Source organism: Heliangelus exortis, chromosome 1 (genome assembly GCF_036169615.1).
Source record: "Heliangelus exortis chromosome 1, bHelExo1.hap1, whole genome shotgun sequence".
Taxonomy (NCBI): domain Eukaryota; kingdom Metazoa; phylum Chordata; class Aves; order Apodiformes; family Trochilidae; genus Heliangelus; species Heliangelus exortis.
Genome location: NC_092422.1, coordinates 61,411,728 through 61,430,886, shown reverse-complemented (window position 1 = coordinate 61,430,886; position 19,159 = coordinate 61,411,728). Strand labels below are relative to the sequence as shown.

The 19,159-nt window shown below is 38.1% G+C and overlaps 1 protein-coding gene across 1 annotated transcript in view; it reads left to right on the top strand.

The window, feature by feature from the left end:
• Positions 1 to 1,598: 1,598 nt before the first annotated feature.
• Positions 1,599 to 19,159, top strand: part of MRPS9 (mitochondrial ribosomal protein S9) — a 32,745-nt gene continuing 15,184 nt past the window's right edge. The window contains exons 1-5 of the mRNA XM_071744798.1: positions 1,599 to 1,760; positions 8,415 to 8,594; positions 16,313 to 16,375; positions 16,470 to 16,500; positions 18,585 to 18,664. Coding sequence (XP_071600899.1) covers positions 1,701 to 1,760; positions 8,415 to 8,594; positions 16,313 to 16,375; positions 16,470 to 16,500; positions 18,585 to 18,664 — 414 coding nt within the window. The 5' untranslated portion in view covers positions 1,599 to 1,700. The remainder of the gene's footprint in view (positions 1,761 to 8,414; positions 8,595 to 16,312; positions 16,376 to 16,469; positions 16,501 to 18,584; positions 18,665 to 19,159) is intronic.

Genomic DNA, 19,159 nt, shown 5'->3' with positions numbered 1-19,159 from the left:
TATGGGGTGACAGATGGCAGATGAGATTCACCACGTACCATCTCTGGCTTTCTCCACCCCTTCAGCTCTGCTGGCTGTTCCAGGAGGTGGGGCAGTGGGATGGTGACCTTAACCCAACCCCTTCTTTTCTCTTTTGGAGAAACAGCTGCTAACCAAATACCACCCCTACACAACCTGTGAATGACAGCACAGCTGCAATTCCCAGGTGTGCACAGAAGAAAGACACTCCACCACTATCCTTCAGTGCTGTGTCCATAGCATTCACTTGTATGTCTCCACATCAATCACTTCCCTGTATCCATGTCAATAAAACTATGGATGGCTTTTTCACAGTCGGTAACTCTAAGAATAAATGCACTTTTCCAGGTGGCTTCTCACTGACCTCTCCACATGGATGACTTCCCACACCCATGGACAGTTTTCTTACATCCTCTTTTATATGCCAGGAAGGAAATTATACTTATGTCTGCATGGGGGAAGCAAGAGCCACTTGTGAAAAAGGAAACACACCTGGAAAAGCAGAGATTCACTTCCAGATTTTCCTCTTAAGTAGAAACCGCTTCTAAAGACCTCAGTAATTCTGCAGCAGAACTTTTTAAATTTAGTTTTTTAACTTAATTTCCAATTTTAATGTGGTAGAAAACAGTACTGCCAAAATCCAATCACCTCTAAGTGTAGATACTACGTAACTGGGGGAAACAGTGGAAATTCCTAATCACACAAGGTTCAGCGCCCGGATTAATGTCACACTGAGAGGTGACAATATTGATACCCCTCAGCAAGAGCCAACCTCTGCATCTCCAAAAAATGGCAATTCTTTTCCCATGAAAAAAAATCCCAAAGCTAGGGTGAAATATGCTTTTTACTACAACTCTCCAGAGCAGCAGGGTTTTGCCAGACATGTTGCAATTGCCAATGCAACCTGCTTAACTAAGGGTCTTCATTTAAAAGCCATGTAGGTGAGGTACTTTGGGACACGGTGGGCATGGTGATAAGGAGAGAATCATGGAATGTTTGGGGTTGGGAGGGACCTTAAATCTCATCCAGTCCAACATCCCTGCCCTATGCAGGGACACCTCCCTCTACACCAGGTTGCTCCAAGCCCCATCCAGCTTGGCCTGGAACACTTCCAGGGAGGGGGCAACCAGAGCTCCCCTGAGCAACCTGTGCGACACCCACAGGAAGCAATTTTTTCCTAATATTGATAAATATATTTTATTTATATTACTGGGGAGGTACGTTGATTGTTGGAGGCTGTGACCTTAAGAGGTCTTTTTCCAACCGTGACAACCCTGTGATTCTCTGCTTCATTTTTTTACCCATTTCCTTCAGAGGCCACCTCAGAGGTCCAGAATTCACCCGGTCCCCAGTTGCACCCACGATGCAACCTACAAACCATCGTCCTAAAGATCACCCTGAATTCTAACGACGCTGGTACGTTCGACGTTTCAAATACATTTTCACAACCTGCCCGACACAGGGCCACAACCCCCTCCCCTCCCACCACCGAACGGAACCGCACACCGCCCACCGGAGAAGGGATTTGAGCCGGGAGTGCGCAGGCGCCGCTCCGCCCCGGCCCTCTCCGCCCCTCCGGCCCCTGCCGCCAATCGGTGCCGCCGGGGCCTGCGGGGAAAGGGGGGGGATTTGCCCCTCCGCGCTCTGCCCTCCCCCGGCGGCCGGGGCGGGGTGCCCCAGGCATGGCGGCGGCCGTGAGGTGCGTGTGGCGGCCGGGCGGCCTATGGACCGCCGCGCCCCAGGTGAGAGCCGCACCGGAGTCTTCCCCCGCCGCTCCGAGCCTTCCCCCCCGGGTCCTGCTTGCGGGGTGGCGGGGGAGTCCTTGCGGTGGCAAGAAGCGAACACCGAGGCGGCGGTGGTGGGGGTTGTGTGGGGAGAAGGCGGGGCGGGTTCGTGTCCCCGGCGAGGCTTAGGAGAGGACGGAGGAGAGTAAGGGCGTCCCTGGCGGGGTGACACCGGGCTCCTTCTGGCTGGGACGGGGTGCGGAGCTGCGCCTGGGCGGCCCGGCCGGAGGAGCCGCGGCCTACGGGGGAGGGAGGCCACGATGGGGCGGGGATTGCGGGGGTCGGCGCCGCTTTCCTGTCAGCCCTTCATGTGAGCTGGGTTTGGTTTTCTTAAAGAAAAAGTGTGGTTAAGCCTTGATTTGTTATCTGTATCACTAGAATTCGGGGCAAACAGGAAAGCGAAGTGCTTTGAGGTGGTGATTTTGTAGGTTGATAGTTTTAAATTGCGTTTGGTCAGCAGGTGAGTAGATAATGAAGTTTCCCCGTTCCTGCAGTGGTGAGAGAAACGCACTCCACAAGCGTGGTAACTTCTGATTAAACAGAATTACCTGCTTGTTTTGAGAGGTACAGGTGTTCAGCAGGTTGCCATTTAGTTACAGAGCTGCTCTCAGCGTTGAGGACAGGCAGTGTGTTTGTGCAGTGGCATTTGAAGCACCTATACATGTATATATGTAGAGAGCTAAACCAATTAGTAGATAGTACTGATTATATTGATTACTTCTTGATTGACTTTACCCATTAGGGATAAAGACTTGTTGCCCTTGTGGGTAGCTCTATAGATAGCGGTCAGAAATATATGTCCTTAAGTTGCCCAAGGAATGAGAAAAAAATGGAAGGCTGGAAATGTTCTAAGGCTTGATCTGTAAGGGTGACAGAGCCCTGGAACAGGCTGCCCAGGGGGGTTGTGGAGTCTCCTTCACTGGAGACATTCAAAACCCGCCTGGACACGTTCCTAGGTGATGTACTCTAGGTGGCCCTGCTCTGGCAGGGGGGGTGGGACTAGATGATCTTTCGAGGTCCCTTCCAACCCCTAGGATTCTATGATTCTATGATTTCCCTCTTACTTTTAATAGTTTGTGTTGCTTTCGTTATTGTATATCGAAGGTATAATTATGACAGTAGCTTAGTTTTCCTGGCCAGGCACCTGCTTGAGTTTGAGCTGAAAACTGTGTTGTAAATGAGGGAATAATCTAAAAAGAGCCACTGGAGAAAGTGGGACTACAAGGTGTCTTGATAGATCAGTTGTCTACTCCCCTTGTCCCCAAAGATGGGATCAGTACCTAAGACTGTAGCTCTATGCAAATCATCTGTCTGTGAACCAAAGGCTATGAAGGAAACTTATGGGCATCCTGACCCAAGAAACTTAAGAGACTTCTTTCTATTAGGTGTAGCTAATTTGTGGAACTGTTTGGAAAAGATGTTCCAGGCACTAAGCATTTATGTCAATCCAAAAGCACCTTAAGAAACTCAGAAGAAAATTCCAGCAAGGACTGTTAGAAACAAGATACCAGCATGTCTTTGAACTGCAAATAACAGGAAACCGGGGAAGTGTCCTGGGAAAATCACCACTACTTGTCTGTCCTCTCCTGATTCCAGCTGCTGTTGATGACAGGGTAATAAGTTGATGTACCCTTGTTCTGACTTGCTATAACAAGCACTTATTGACCTTACTGTTAGGGAACTTTATAATGAGGCCTATCCTAAAAATCGGTTGCTAAAGTTTAGTTCACTGTTTCCTGTCTATCTTAGTAGGGAAACATAATTTCTTGTACATTTTTGTCTCTGAAAGTGTTTTGCATTGGGAGGGGAAATTAGAGAGAAACTTTGTAATTACATGTTTCCTTGGCTCTGAATGAGCACAAAGTTTAGTTTCCTATTACTCTAATAAGCAAAACTGAGATGTTTAGCACAATTTATAAGGAAAAAAAAAATAGCTACTGAATAGCTGTTCCCAACAGAAGAGTTCAGAGCATTATGCTTGCTATTTCATTTGATTTGAATCGGGGCCCTTTATCTAAATCACTGTATATGGTATATACAGTATATACCATATGGTGGATGGTATATCTAAAACACTGTATATATACTGATACCAGACAGAGATGGTAGCATTTTGGTGACAGTCTTTCAGAACTGCATGCTTTTTATGCTGTTGTTAAGTAAGCTAGAGGTGAAGAGCCTGTTAGTATTTGATAACTTGTGTCTCAACCAGGTCTAAATTCTGTTCACTGCTATGCATGTCTGACACTTGCCATGTATCTATACCTTTAGAGTTATCCTTTATTTTTGTAGTATATGGTATACGCAAAACTTAATAGGTCAGTTTGGTCAAATATGTAGAGAAGATAGATTTTCTGGCTGGGCAAGATGCAGTTACCTGTCAAGAGACTTCATTTTAAGAATAAGCTTATTAGTTTCTTCTGATGCAATACTTTGTGAAATCAGGTATAAAAAGTAATATAAAATCACTTATGCATATTTGCTGACATCTTGTGATACTTTCTGATGCGTTTTATAAAATGCTTCTTAAAACATAACCCTGATACTGTTTCACCAAATTAATTAATAGGCTATCTGAAATCTGAGGTGATATAAATATTATGTAAATAAACCCACTTTTTTTTGTCAAACATCATACTGGAAATCCAGAGATAACCTGTTGAACAAAAAAATAGTTCTTTAGAAACCTGCAGTGGGTCTGAGCATTTACATTCTGTATAATTGCTATATTATATGTTTTTCCTTGTGCAAAAAGTGACCAGAGGACCACTGTTACCAACATCTTGGGTGTCTGATGGGTTCAGTAGCCACTAGCTGGGCCAGTAATTGGAGTGGTGGACACAAGACACTTAGTCCTGCATCATGATATGTCTGGTTCTATAGCTTCAATTTCACATCTCCTACTGAAGTTCCATTCCAAAGATAATTTTTTGGTACAAATTTGTGTGCTTCATGATTTTGGAAAAGGAGGTGATTGACGTCTGAGAGCCTGGAGCATGAAGCAGCAACTGAGTATGTGCCACATCATTTAGTCTTCTATCACTGCAACTTTGTCATGTTGTAAAATGGAGAATGTTTTCTCTTGAACTCAAGCCGCCTGTCTCTGATTCCCCTCTCCTCCCATTCCAAACGTACTGGATACTTGACTCCTCTTCTAGTGGTACATGTAGATTTTATTTCCATATAACTCCAGTGAGGTGAAATAAACAGGATGAGTACCACCCAGGTCCTAGTTATATCTCTTCTTGGAAAAAAATTGTCCAGAGAAGTTAGTTGTCTGAAAATGCTTTTTTTTAATTTTTCTTTTCCTAAGGCAAATTTGACAAAAGCTGATTTTCTATAAATCTATGGTGTCCCTGGAAAATCAGGATCTTCCAAACTGTTCTAATGCAAGGTTGCTCAGGAGGAGAGGGTTAATATCAAGGAGTTCTGTCCAGAAGTGAAGTCTTTCCCCTCTCCCTTGTCCTGCTGGAAGAGTCTTACTTGAGGAGTACTGTTAATAACCATTACTATTTAAAAAATTCTCAGGCTGCTTTTGCAGTAATGCTTTATGAGATGTGTAGGAAGTGAGTGCAAACCTCTGTGGCTTCCTTGAGAAAGGAGAGGAGTTTTTCTCATTTGACTGAAACATCAGAAGCATTTAGCTGTACTTTCCAGTTCTTGCCTGTACCACCCATGAAATAGTACCCTTATCCCAGAAGAGGTACCCAATACAATAGATACTCATTTGCATAAGAGGCTGTTTTCTAATTATGAACAGTTTGTGTGTCCAGGGACTTTTGATTAGTGACGAATTGAAACTGGGGAGGAATATGAATAGCTTGAGGGAAGGAGGACAAAAATGGGAAAATTACAGTAGAGATTGACAGGAATGAGGTGAAGGCAATCTTTTTTAAAGTATTCCGTTTAAACATAGCAGAGAGAAAGCAGTTTTGGGTCAAGTAGTAAGGAATCGTGTGTTCATTAACAAGAATTACAAATAATTAGTTACTGTTAAGACAAGACAGAAAATGAATTGAATTATTCCCCAAGGAGTGACTAGAAACAGGAGAAAAGAACAGGGAATGTGCAGAGGTACCTCTGCTTTTCTTGGCGCTTTCTAAGGAAATCACCAGAGCCTTGCCTGTGGAAAATGTGTACATTCAAAATTTTGATTATTTTTCTTTTAAGTCTGTTTATGTCAATGTAACCTCAGAGAAAATATGTATACTAAAAAAAAACCCCACAAAACAAACCAAAACCAAATACAAATTAAAACAAACAAACAAAAAAAACAAACCAAAAAAAACCCCAAAAGGTGTGGGGGGGCAAACCAGGACTAGCATAGCATGGTTCATATAAGCTGTAGAGAAAACAAAGCATCAACAGGCTCTTCTGCACTAAGTTCTGTCTTGGAGCTGGTTTTAAATATGTTTTAGCATAGGTGTTGGTAGTTTTCTGAGGTACACATATACTTTTGGGGGGCATATCTTTATGTCAGGTTGTAAAAACATGGAGGATCAGTTCTTTCCATTTCATGTGACCTTGTTGTTCAGAGATGACTTTATCTTCTGTGTCAAAACTTACTGAATTAATAAAATCTACCCTGCAGCACAGGCATGTCCTATCCATGGGCAGGGTGTTGTAGTCTTCATTCCAAATTGGAATCTTAAGTGGGGTGGTCAGTTCTTGTATATTGAAGCCTGAGAAAGTCATGGACTGTAAGTTGATCATGAATAATTTCATATATGTGCACCAAATTGGGTGTATTGAGCCAGTCTGTCTTGGGCTTCCAGGTGTCCAGAATACCAGTGGGACTCTGTGAAAGTGCAAGAAAAGCAGTGTTTCATTTCCTGTCCCTGAAGGACTTAACCAAGTAACACAGAACACCCAAAGCTTCTAGTCACAAGAGGAGTTTGTGTAAGCTATCATGTTACTAACAAAAGGTGGAAGTTCAGTCAGCTTATGGTTTGTCTTGCAAATATATGCACATGACCTTATTTTGATGAAATGTCTTTGTATTATTGTGATTGTAACTAGGTTTGAAGATTGCTTCTTCATTTGAATTAATTATAGGAAGACAGCAAGTATTTTGTGCTATTCGTGTTAGTTCAACTCAGAATGGTATAATCCCTCCAAATGGTCAGCATGTCTAAATAGTGATCTGGAGAAGACAGTTCCTGTGGCCTGGAGAACATTTAATAATTTCAGGTGCTAGCTTCATGCTCTTCCACATAATAAGACCTCTAACTAGTTCACTTTGTCATATGTGTTTGGGTTTTAGTATTTGGCTAAAAGTACACTGAGCAACAGGGGCAATTTAATGATTTGCTCAAAGTAATAAAGGTAAAGAGGGGAGCCCCGCTCTACTTCTCCCAGTTGTGTGATTCAGCCACCTTTTTAATGTCAGCTTTGGCTCTTCTCAGAGCCTTTCTGAATCACTGGCGCTTCCCAGCTCAGCTGTGAACTTCATACTTGTCAGGAGGAAATGGAAGGCACTGTTCTGCCACACTGAGGGAGCTGAGCTGGCTTGAGGAAGAATCTGAATGCCAGAGCTGGCACTGGGGGAGTGAGGGGAGTGAAGGAAAACATGCCAGCAAGAGTGGACTGTGAGATGGGCTTGGGAAACAGCACTGTCTGCTCACAAAGTCAGCTGTGGCATGTTGAAGGGGCTGGAGGGAAGTGTGTTGGGGTACTGCCTGCTGAACAGAACCAGGCATTCTTCTGATTCAGAAGTGATGCTTTCTCTTTCTGCTTTTCTGTCCCACATATCCCCTTTCTCCTGTAATTCCCTCCCCCCCCTCCAAGAAGACCACACAGATAATCAGTTGTGGAATAATTAAGCTGCAGAGAACTTTGTTAATAGAGTGGAGAGGCAAAATAGTGCATGGTATTGGTGCTAGGCTAGAATTGCAACACTACAGCTCTGTCTGTGAGCTCTCCTTTTGGTCTGACAGAGAGTTTGATTGAAGTTAGTAATTTTGACTACTGATTGTCTCAATGAAAGAAAATCAGACCTACTTATTATGCAAAGATCAAAAGGTAAGTGTCTCCTGAATTATGACTTCTGAGCTGGAGCACTTATTAGTAGTATTTGCTGATGAGAACTACCTTACTAGTTTTCTGACCATTTGACCTGCAATGATAAATTAGCTTAAAGCCATCCTGGCACTGTCAACAAGGAAGAACCATTCCTTAGGGTTTCCAGAGCCCTAAGCAGTGTTAGTGCAGCCACATGCTTCTGAAAGCCACTAGAGAGCTGCTCTCTTCCTTTTTTTATGGGTTGCCTTTAGGTGAAGGAAAAATGTGCTTCTTTGCTGGTAATGTTTTTTTAAGACTGCAGCTGTTGATTAGTGTTATGTTTTGCTTTTGCTGGATGTTCCTAACATATGATACCACATTTCTTTCTGTCAGAAAAAATCTTCTGAATTAATTGTAATGTGTGAAAGCGTTCAACTTTTAAAATGTGTCTGTCCATTTATGGGCATTGAAAATTGCAAGAAAATGGTTTAATGAGTAATACTGCATGGGTTGTTAAACTATTCATTTTATTCAGAGGTCACCAAGTCAAAAATATAAATGTTTCTTTTGGTTTTTGTTTGTTTGTCTCTTTTTGTTCTTGTTTTTTTTTAGATGTTAAGGCTAATCTATACCACTACAGCACTGCAGAGGAAAGATGTAGGAGCCTCAGGACCTGAAAAGTACACAGAGGCATTTATTAAAAAACAGATTGAAGAATTCAACCTGGGAAAGAGACATTTAGCCAACATGATGGGAGAAGATCCAGAAACTTTTACCCAAGAGGATATTGATGTAAGTACAGTTGCTCTGTTGGAGAAGTAATTTACTGTAGAGTTTCAGATATTGAAAGCACTTTACTTCAGCATGAGCCCCTCAGCTCTCTGTGAATTTTAATCAAACTGTCAGAATAAGAAAGAAGGCTACTATACATTGCAAACAGTACAACTGTGACTGTGAATAGAGTTTCTACTCCTGCTACTGTGTGAGGTCAGACATCACAGTATAGAGCTGTATACCCTATCTTGCTAAAGCACAGTAGGTTCTTTTAAAAAGTACTAATGGATAATCCCCTTGATCTGAGGCTGTAAGAGGCACTGTAAAGGTTTATGTAGCACTTCAAAACATTTACCCACAGTTTGACCTGTTGTGTATATTTAGGTCAGGTTTTCTTGTATGGTACTGTGATTTCTGGTGATGCAAATTAAATTTTATAGGCTGTTTTACAACTAACACTCTGGTTTAGCTTAGAGATTTTAATGTTGACTTGAATTTCACCTCATATCAGTAGCTCCAAACATACTGTTTTATTGTCATTCCCTCTGACAACTGACAGATGGGCGGCCTCCTCTTCCTCTGTGTCATTTGGGCTTGCGTATAGATATGCTCCCTTTCACTCAGAAAAATGTTTTCTTGCTTGGATTTTTTTTTTAATGTCCCACCTGGTCTCCACTTCTGTCATTTCTGTCTTATTTTATCACACATCAGAGGCAAGGAGGAGAAATGTCATTTAGTGACATTCACTCTTAGGTGAAGCTGCGTGAAGTCTTGTGGCTGAAGCTTTCTCTGCAGCATCAACACTTACTATAGCCATGGCAGCACAATGTATCAGCAGAGCCCTCGGGGAAGACATAGTAATGTGATATATGCAGGGAGGGAGATGTGTGAGATTTAGTTTTTCCAGGGCCAGGAGATCATTTCTTTGCTCTCTTAGTGGCAAAATTCTGTCAGCATAGCCGTGTCCTTATAAGAGGTCTTGACAGTGTGGTTATGCCAAGAAAGAACCTACATCTGTAGGTAGTGATATGCAGACTGATTTCAAACACGTTTGACAGGATTCAAAACTAAGTTCTGAAAACTCCTCTGAAAATAGCAAAGTAGAGAAGAGACACACAGTTAATGGCCTGCTGAGAAAAAGGTTGAAATGAGACTTGAGTTTTAGCAGGTATCAAAAAATCAGTAAGGGAAGCTTGGTTTCAAGTCACAAATCTGTAGGAAATGAAGCTTTAGGAGTACAAAGCTGTGCCCTGATGCTGTGACTGCTTTCATTCAGAGTCACAGATACCACTTAGCTCTTCTACAGACAGGTGCCAGTGGAGAGAATCTTCCAGCCTTAGTGAGGTGGATAAGGTCCTATCAACAGACAAAGTTTTCATTGAGGCATCTGGGTCAGCATTAGTAGCAGCCTGTTTCTTTACATTGGCTTTCTTGTTTCTGTACAGACTATAGAATTTCCTTTTCTTCTATTTTTCAGATTTTTTTTCCTTACTTTTCATGACCTTTTATCTTGTTAAGTTACTTTCTTGTAAAGTACATGTGCACAGAGCTGCCACTGGAATACCTCCCATGTTAGTACAGTATGATGGTGATGATAATAGTTCCCATTTGTTTGCCTGAAGGGTTAATGGTAGGAGAATACATTAATTTGCAGTCTGCCTTCCTTCCTTGATAGGGTCTAGGGGGAAGGCTCACAGACAGCAAGACTGCAAGAAGTGGAAAATGACCATATCCATGTACTGGTTTCTTCCTTATGAAACCTATTACTGTTTGCACAAAATTAACTGAGCTTCAGTGTTTGTAAAAGCAGATTTATTCTGGAAATTAGCTTTTACAAATGCAGTGCAGGTTGCCCAGTGTGGGACTGCTTGGCAGACTCAGTTTCTGAAAAAATGGCAAAGGGGAGCCAGAAGAGTGGTGTTTTGTTTGGTGATACCAGGTATCTGTGGCACATGTTCTTTGTATTCCATCAGGTGTTGGAAAATACTTAAGAGTATGTAAGAGTGTCTGCTATGCACAATTAAATTTCTGCTACAAAAATACAAAAGCTGCTTAAGCACTGGCAGAATTATCAAGCTTTACATTTCAAATTGTAATAATTCTTTCTGCTATGTGCTTATATACCTCCATGTCTTGTACTGTTAATCAGTCTGTGCAGTGTATTTCAAAAGCAGACCTCATAGGATTCTGTCCTTTACTGGAGTTTTAGGTATAGTTTAATAATAGCTAAACCTGGTGAAGTTTTTAACAGGAAAATAAGTTGACTTACTTGCTAATCCTTCTGGATGTTTTGGAAGCAGAATTGCCTCTTACTGATGCTTTTATTTAGGAATAAAATGTTAATCTGCATTACGACTGTATTTCTGGAGGAGAAAAAAAAATCCAGCAAATTGATATATAACTCTGCAGAAGTCTACCAATTGCTTTTTAATTGGTATTATAGACCTCACTCTGAAGCTAGGATGTTCTATTCTCCTATGTGTGAATATGTGCTATGAAGTTTCTCTAATTGATTTGCTTTGCCCATTCCATTTGATGTATCATTTTTCACAATATTTCATAATTTGTGCTCATTTCTAATGAACAGAGTCGTTAGGACAGGCATGTCTAAGTACAACTGACAGCTAACATTAGGTGCCAGATGCAGTTTATAAAGCTATGTAGAACTGCAGAGAACAGTTTAAATAAATTAGCACCTGTACATTAGTCTCACTTGCTGGTAATTTATAAGCGAATCAGTAGAGATGACATTTAGGTAAGTCATTGATCAAGTTAACAGCTGCATACCCACTGCCCAGCTGGGATACCTAATTAATAGAGATTGCAGTCCTGACCTAGTGCTTTTCCCTGGTTGAGTCTGTAATCCTTTTATTTTCTGATTTAGCTTTAACTTGTTGTAGTAAACAGCCCACTTCATTTTCCATTATCAGTTCTGTGATATTTTACTTTAAAGCCTAGAAATCTAAGTAAGATTAATACAAGAAAAGCATCTTAATTTTCATGACCTATCTATATGCCAGTATTTTTATTTTTCATTTTTATGCAGACACTAAATGCTCTCCCAGATATGAGCTCTTCATAAAGTAATGCTCTTTTCCCATAAGAGTTAGTAAAACTCAAAATCTGTAGTTCTGTTTGTTTTCTCTTATTGCCTGCCTTATAGCCTAATAAATTGTTGTCAAGCATATGGAATAATTTGAATCTAAAATGTATGTGTGTCTTCACTAGCATATATATTGTTGCAAAAGTAGCAGTAAAGTTATTAATAATAAAAGGTTAAATGTGGAAAAAGTTCATTCCTTGTAGGGTATAGTTTCTTTCAATGAATAAAGATGAAAAATAAGTTGCAGTCAGTTGCTTTTAAAAGTGGCTTAGCACATCTGATTTCTAAATAACATTTAAATGTTAACAACCTGAAGTGTTAGAAATGGGTGAATATTGGCTTATGTGAAGTGACAGAAATATTATTCAGAACAAAATACATTTTTTAACCTGCTGTTGTCTACAAGAAGAGTGTGTTGTCCAGCATTGTCCTTACAAGAAATACTGGATTTTGTATTGTTTTTTAAATAGTTGAAGCTAGAATGCTTTTTTCAACTTTTTTTTTTTTTTCCAGTGGAGCTACTCTCTGCATGAGTATTTTCTTATTTCTGCACCAAATCCCATCTGAACTGGTGATTGCTGTATATATTTTTTTCTCTCTCCTTTAAATACTGTTCATTGTTTTTTGGAAAGTTGAAATGAAGATAGAAATAATGATTGCTTCTTTCAGTAGGCTTTTTAGGTTGGGGTTTTTTGGTGGTTTTTTTGGGGTGTTTTTTGTTTTTTGTTTGTTTTTTGTTGTTTTTTTGGTCTGGACAAGACTTTTTTAAATGATTAGTTAGTCTAAAATAATGGAATAATAAGGTGGGTTTTTTCATGTAATGCTAATGTGTTTTTTGTTTGTTTTTTAAATGTTGGGGTTAAAATGATATCACTATGGACTTCAAAATTTCTTTCTGTCCAAGCTAGTATTCAGCTTTAGATGATGAGTGACAAATGACTGGGGTTGTTTAAATAGATTGCTTATTAGAAGAGGATTTTGTTAACAAGGTAAACTTTGGTGTGTCACAGGGTTTTTGTTTGTTTGTTGTTTGGTTTTGTTGTTTTGGTTGGTTTGTGGGATTTTTTTGGTTTGTTTTTTTTTTTTTTTTTTGTTAACCTTTTCTGTCTTGTTAAATAAAAAAACTTGCAGAGCTAACATTTCAGATCCCATTTTTTTTTTTCATTAATTCCTTGTTCTACCCCAAATATATTCCAGCTTTTGGATGCTGAAAACTTCTAAAGTATACTTCTAGTGTGGTTAGAAGGAAAACCAGCTGTTCCTGAAAACATCTCAGTGTGAGAAATGCTGAAGTACAGTGGTTAAATAATGTGATTCAAGAGGCAAGGTATAAGTGGCTCTCGTGTGATCAGCTTGAGGAGCAGAAGAAGCTGAAACAGCTGTAGCTCATGTGTTGCATTAAAACGTCAGGGCATAAGTGTCACTCTTTACCTCAGTGTTTTGATGATTAAAATTTTATGTTTATTTAGAAAAGATTGAACTGGATTGTTGAGCTTTCTGTCAAAAAAGGTGCTGCTGCAAAGAATCCACAGGGTAGAGGGTTTTTTTGATTTATTTTTTTTCCTCGCTTTCCTTAAAATACCTTTCCTCACTGAATTTTACTTAGTTAACTATATTTTCGTATGGGTTGAGCAGTGAAATTAGCGGAGTATTTTGTAGTTGAGCTGTAAGTTCAACAAAAGTTGACCTTAAGATCAACTTGCCCTGCCAGACCTCTACTAACTGTCAGGTTATTTAAGGACTCAACTTTCTCCCTCTCCTTCCCCTAATCTCAGTCTGTTTGAAGTAACTGAATTCTTAATTTCTCAAGATGATTGAAAAAAAAAAAAAAAGAAAAAAAAAAAAAAAGGAACTCTTACTGACCTAATTGAACTTGTTTGATTGAGAGTTATTCTCCAATGTTTGTGAATGAGTGAACAAAACTTAATGGCCTTGTAGATAGATAAGAAGGGAAGGAGGAACAGAAGTCAACACATGCAACATGCAGAATAAAAAGGGGGAGGGAGGGTGTGGCAGGTACACTGAATTTGTAGAACATGTCACCTGCAGTGCTGGACAGGTTATCTCATGATTTGGTTTGAAAGACTGCCAGGTATGATTTTTAATTTTTTTAATATAGGGATGGAAGCTTGTGGGTTTTTTATTATAACTGGCTTGAGTTCAAATCTACACCAAGAAGTGAAAGACACTGTGGTCTTATGGGCAGTATATTGAATAATCCCCATCCCTCAACAAGTAATAACAGTATTCCTTTTAGTTTGTGAGAGGAATATTAAGTTTACCAACGCAGGTTAAGAAATGTCTGATATAAACCATATTATTATTATTATTATTAACATATTTATTATGATCTGCTATTTTTAAAGGTTATGTTATTTCTACAGATGGGTGTTGAAAATCACAATTTTTGCTGAAATTCCCCTGTTCTACAAAACTGAAATATTTGCATGGACAAAATCTGCTTCTATAAATGAAGTTTCCAAGAGGCAGGCTGGCTTGCCATGCAAGTGCTAGAAGTACAGTAAGAGGGCACAGCTATTCAAAATTAAGAAGAAACGTCTAAATATAGTTGAACTGTTGCATCCCAGAATAGTTCCTAATGAGATCTAAAGGCAAACACCCCATCCCTGATTGCATTTCTATAAAAAGGAAGACTCTTTCCATTTTGAAACAACAAAAAAGTGAACTTAAAAAGTGAGCTATTCTTTGGCTAGTTGTTGAGTAGAAAGCTGAAAAGTAAAATATAGGATTTCTTTATGCAGGGTTTGTTTATGCTTTACCATGAAAGACATGACTATACACTTACGCAGTATAAAATAAACTTTCTAGAAGTAGAAGGTCTCAGATGGCAGCCACTCTCTTAATTATAAATGTTAAATTGTTATATTTTACATCTATTAAGGTGTCATAGTTACAGTAAATGTTTTCACTGAGATTCTGGAAATGCTTGTATAAAGACCCGTATCTTAAGTACACACAGTCAGTCTCAGTATCCTGTAATAAGTTCTTTCAATATATTATATAAGGTGTTTGTTTAACATCATTTGGCTCACAGCAGATTTCTCTATTGTCATCATAATTAATCCTCATTTGTTCATAAATAGGTGTTCACCTACTGTGTGTATGCATAAAATGCCCATTGACTAACAAATGGGAATACAGTAGTCACTAAGAGAAACAGAATTACCATTTCATAAAATCAAGTTAAGCCTTTTGTTTGCTTCAGAATTCTCAAAATTTCTTTTCAGAATGCCAGTAGGGGATTAATGAAAGTAATAGGTTAGATCTTTTTACACTCCATGCATATTAAATCAGTTGAAACACTGACAAACCATTCTGTGTCCATGGAAAAAAATTATCAGCACATAATAGGCCCAAGGTAGCCTAACCAGCAAAGAGCCATTCTTTCTAGAGAAGATTTTAAACTCTAATTGTATTGTATTTCTACTTTTCCATATTGTCTAGTGGAAATATAAATGGGATCACAGCACAACATTTCTATCTCAAGGTCTGCTACCCGCTATCTGAAGTTGGCTTCACTTGCCAGACCCCTGCATCTGGGGTGTTTTCATGGCTGTATTTTTTTTTTTGTTTTTGTTTTTTTTTTTTGTTTTGTTTTGTGTTGTTTTTAAACAAATGGAAACAAATAGCTGTCATAAATGCATATTTTTGCTTTACTACATTTTAGTTACGTTTAAGAGGAAGGATAAGACAATGTTGAACAGAAATGCATGTCACTGGTTTTAATCTTGTAAGGTGCTTTACCTCTTTACCTTAACTTCTGCTGGAGTGATTTGGAATATTGGTATACCTACATTTTTTGTTGGTGGCAATTACCACTGACTTTATACATCACATGAATGGTAGCAAATATTGGTCAAGTGAAAGCAAATGATGTAGCTTGTACTTAGTAAAAAAACTAGGTAAACAAAAAGTGTGTAGTGAATGGTATGTTTTTCTAAATTGTTTTAGCAAACCCTTGGTATCTGTGTTTTAGAGGTTTTCATATCTGAGCAATTCATCACATTTCTGCAAAGATTGTAGTGATTCACAATTAATTCCAAATGCAGTGATCAATGGAATGCTTATCTAGCCTATGTAAAATATCTTCTACTGTGACAAGAAACACTGCTTTTAGACTTGAGGGAACTACATCTGTAGAAACTGGGATTCTAAATGTGTAAAACTTCACTTTGTCCAGCTGCTTTAAAGAAAATTTCCATGCTTGGTCTGTCAGTAGACACTGTTAACAAACACTGAAACTTTCAAAAAGTTAGATTAAATGTTATGATTTTCTATATAAGGCACAGCACTGGTGGTCCTTACACTTCATTAGTTCTGGTAAGTTATGATAAATACATACCATAAAAATAAAACTTTGCAATATAAAATTCACTTATTTTGACATACTAGAGCACAGCCTTCAGAATGAGGCTTTACTTATACTGCGGGTTTGTGAGGAAATAATCTGCTTTTCTTTTCAGCACATGACATATGTGGCAGTCTTTATGGTTCAGTTACCTTGTGTACAAAAGTTACACTATTTTTGTCTACAAAAAATACCTAAGAAATGTTTTAATTATGCTTTTGTGGAAAAAAAAATATATATATGATTTTTTTTTTTTTTTTTCAGAGATCTATTGCCTATCTCTTTCCTTCTGGCTTATTTGACAAAAAAGCCAGGCCAATAATGAAGGTAGGATTTTTTTTTATTGCATTTCTCAGTTAACTGAAATAAAATACTGTAAATAACTTCTTCCTTTTGCTGATATTTGTTTATTTATTTACAGCATCCTTCTGAAATTTTTCCAGAGCAGAGGAGTAAGTGTTCATAGATTTTTTTATTATGTCTATTAGAGTTTTTGCATATGTAGAATTCCTTATTTATTCCTTATTTATATAGATTTTTTTCCCCCATGTTCCTAATAGCTGCTAAGACATGAGTAGTAAAAGCTGGATCTGATATTCTGGGTTTTAGGTTAAAAAATACTGTTGGATTCTAGAATAGCAACAGTCTTTTCAGACACTTTAACAGCCATAAAATATTAATTAAAACTATTTTAGAACAAAAGTTTTCCTGGTAACATCATTGCTCTGGAAGCTAAGAAATTACTGCTTTGAAATTGCCAGTTGAGAGAGTAGGGAGCATGGGAACTCTTGTGATTGTGGATCCATTTTTACCTGAAAGTCCCATTTCTGCACTCCCTGTCTGTGCTGGCTTTGTCTTGCTCCTGGGAAGTCCCAGTTTTCATTCGTATGTCAAGTGTATTGGTCAGTGAGAACTTGAGTGAAACTGCCATATTCATTTTACATAGAATCTGTAAAAGAGAAGTCAAAACCCACTGTCCACTTTTGGCTCAAATTTAGTATGAACAAGCAGCATGGGCATGAATTTGTACGCTAACAGAGCTGGCCCAGATGAACACTTCTGATTATCAGAAAAATCTAGTAATTTTCTTTCCCTTCCTTCTACTGTTCCTGGAATTGATACGTGGGGCTCTGTGTGTCTTTTAGAAAGCTGCCTAAATTGTCTGAATTTTTGGAATTTCAACTTGGAAGTGGAATCATGCTTATTTTCTAGCTTCACAGTATTGTGAAGTAAAAAGTAGAAAGTGAAAGTGCAAGTTAATCATTATGTAGCTTTAAGACAGCACTAACCCAATAGTCTGTATGCTTTCAGAACTAAATTTTTTTAAATGCTAGCTGTGTTCTGAGGAGTATAAAAACCAATTAGTATAAATGTGTATCTTTGTCTTAACATCAAAAATAACATTTTCAATGAGTATCTCTTTTAAGACAGCTTAGTCTTGTCTATACACTATACCTGTGATAAATTTGAATTACTAAAATGTAAATTTTTACTTCAGAATGTTCCCTGAACAGAAATTTCAACAAAAAATGCTTTCTCAGTTGCACATGTAGAAATCCACACACTCCACTAGTAGTAGTAGTAAGTTTTGCATCTTTCCATTCAGCTTCTGCCATATTATATCTTAATGTTCCATTTCAATACATACAGTGCTTATGAGATTTTGAAAGTCTCATCTTTGTCAGTAGCTCATATATATATATATATATATATATATATATATACAGTGTCATTTGAACTTCACTGGGTAAAATGCCTGGGAATTTCTGATTAAGTTGAATTTGTAAAAAGTTCTCAGTTTTTTGGTACTTTGTTTGGAAAAGATCTTTTTTGTGTTATATTTAAGTTGATTTTTAAAAAAATTAAATATATTTGTCCATAAATAACATTATTTTAATGAGGAAAAAAAATATACTGGATGTGCTGAATGATATGCAACATATATTTTCTTGATGAAAAATGTAAGCTAGAGCATAGGTGGTTTTATGTAAATATCCCAAATGTACTCTCATGAACAAGTCAAATCACACAGATTCTGAAAACAATTGTATTACCAGCAGAAGACAATTGTGCAAATACTTGGTTTAGTTTTAGACATATTATACTAACAAAAAACTTGGTTTGGGTTTGAGGCACTGTTTTCTGGAGCTGTTAATCTTTCATCTTGCACAATCATGATGTAGATTTCTGTTGTCTATTTGTACTACTTCCTATTCTAAAAAGGATACTTCTATCTGTAATGACAACTATACAGTCCTTGAAGGTTTATTTAAGATACATTAGGGATTAGCTCATGTTCAGTGATATTTAGAACTATGTGGAACACTTGGTTATATTTGCAGATGGAATTTGTTTTTTAACAAGGTAGTCCAAATCACTAGGTTTCCAGACAGGTTGAATACCTGTAAAATATCTTTGTTCTCTTATATTTAAAAAGTAATCACTATTATTAAAGCGGTTTATAACTGCAATTAAATACAAGGGGTTTTTTTAGTGACTGTATATTGCTTTCTTGTCCAATCTTGCTTTTCATTAGAAGTCCAGTGGGGAGAAGATGGCCGACCATTTCACTTTCTTTTTTATACGGGCAAGCAGTCATATTATTCATTAATGCATGTAAGTATGTTATAATCTATAATAAATACTATTAGCTCCCAGTCAAATGCATGTTATTGTAGAGATGCATATCAGAAACTCCTGAGTTTTCTCATGCTTTCACAGTAGGCCATAATACCTCCAGTGAAGCTAAATGCAGTGTATATTTTTATGTCACAATATCTGTTATTAGGGGCATTTCTGTGTCACATTTAAAGGAGCAGACAACATAATAGTTTCTGTTTTAATCTTTCTTTTATTTTACAGTTTTGTCTATGGACTGGGTTTGAATAGTCTGAACACTTTCTTGTAGGCTTTTTCTGGTTAGTAACATAATGTTAGTGGTGGAGAATGTATGCATAGCAAAAATGGCTAGTTCTAGGAAAATTCATTGTAGAATAAAAACCAGGCTTTTTTTTTTTTTTTTTTTAACCTTGAAGGGCAAAGCTATAGGAAATGTTATTTGTGCTGACATTTAGTGTGAAGAAAATTTGCATTTAAACTGCTTAATTGATT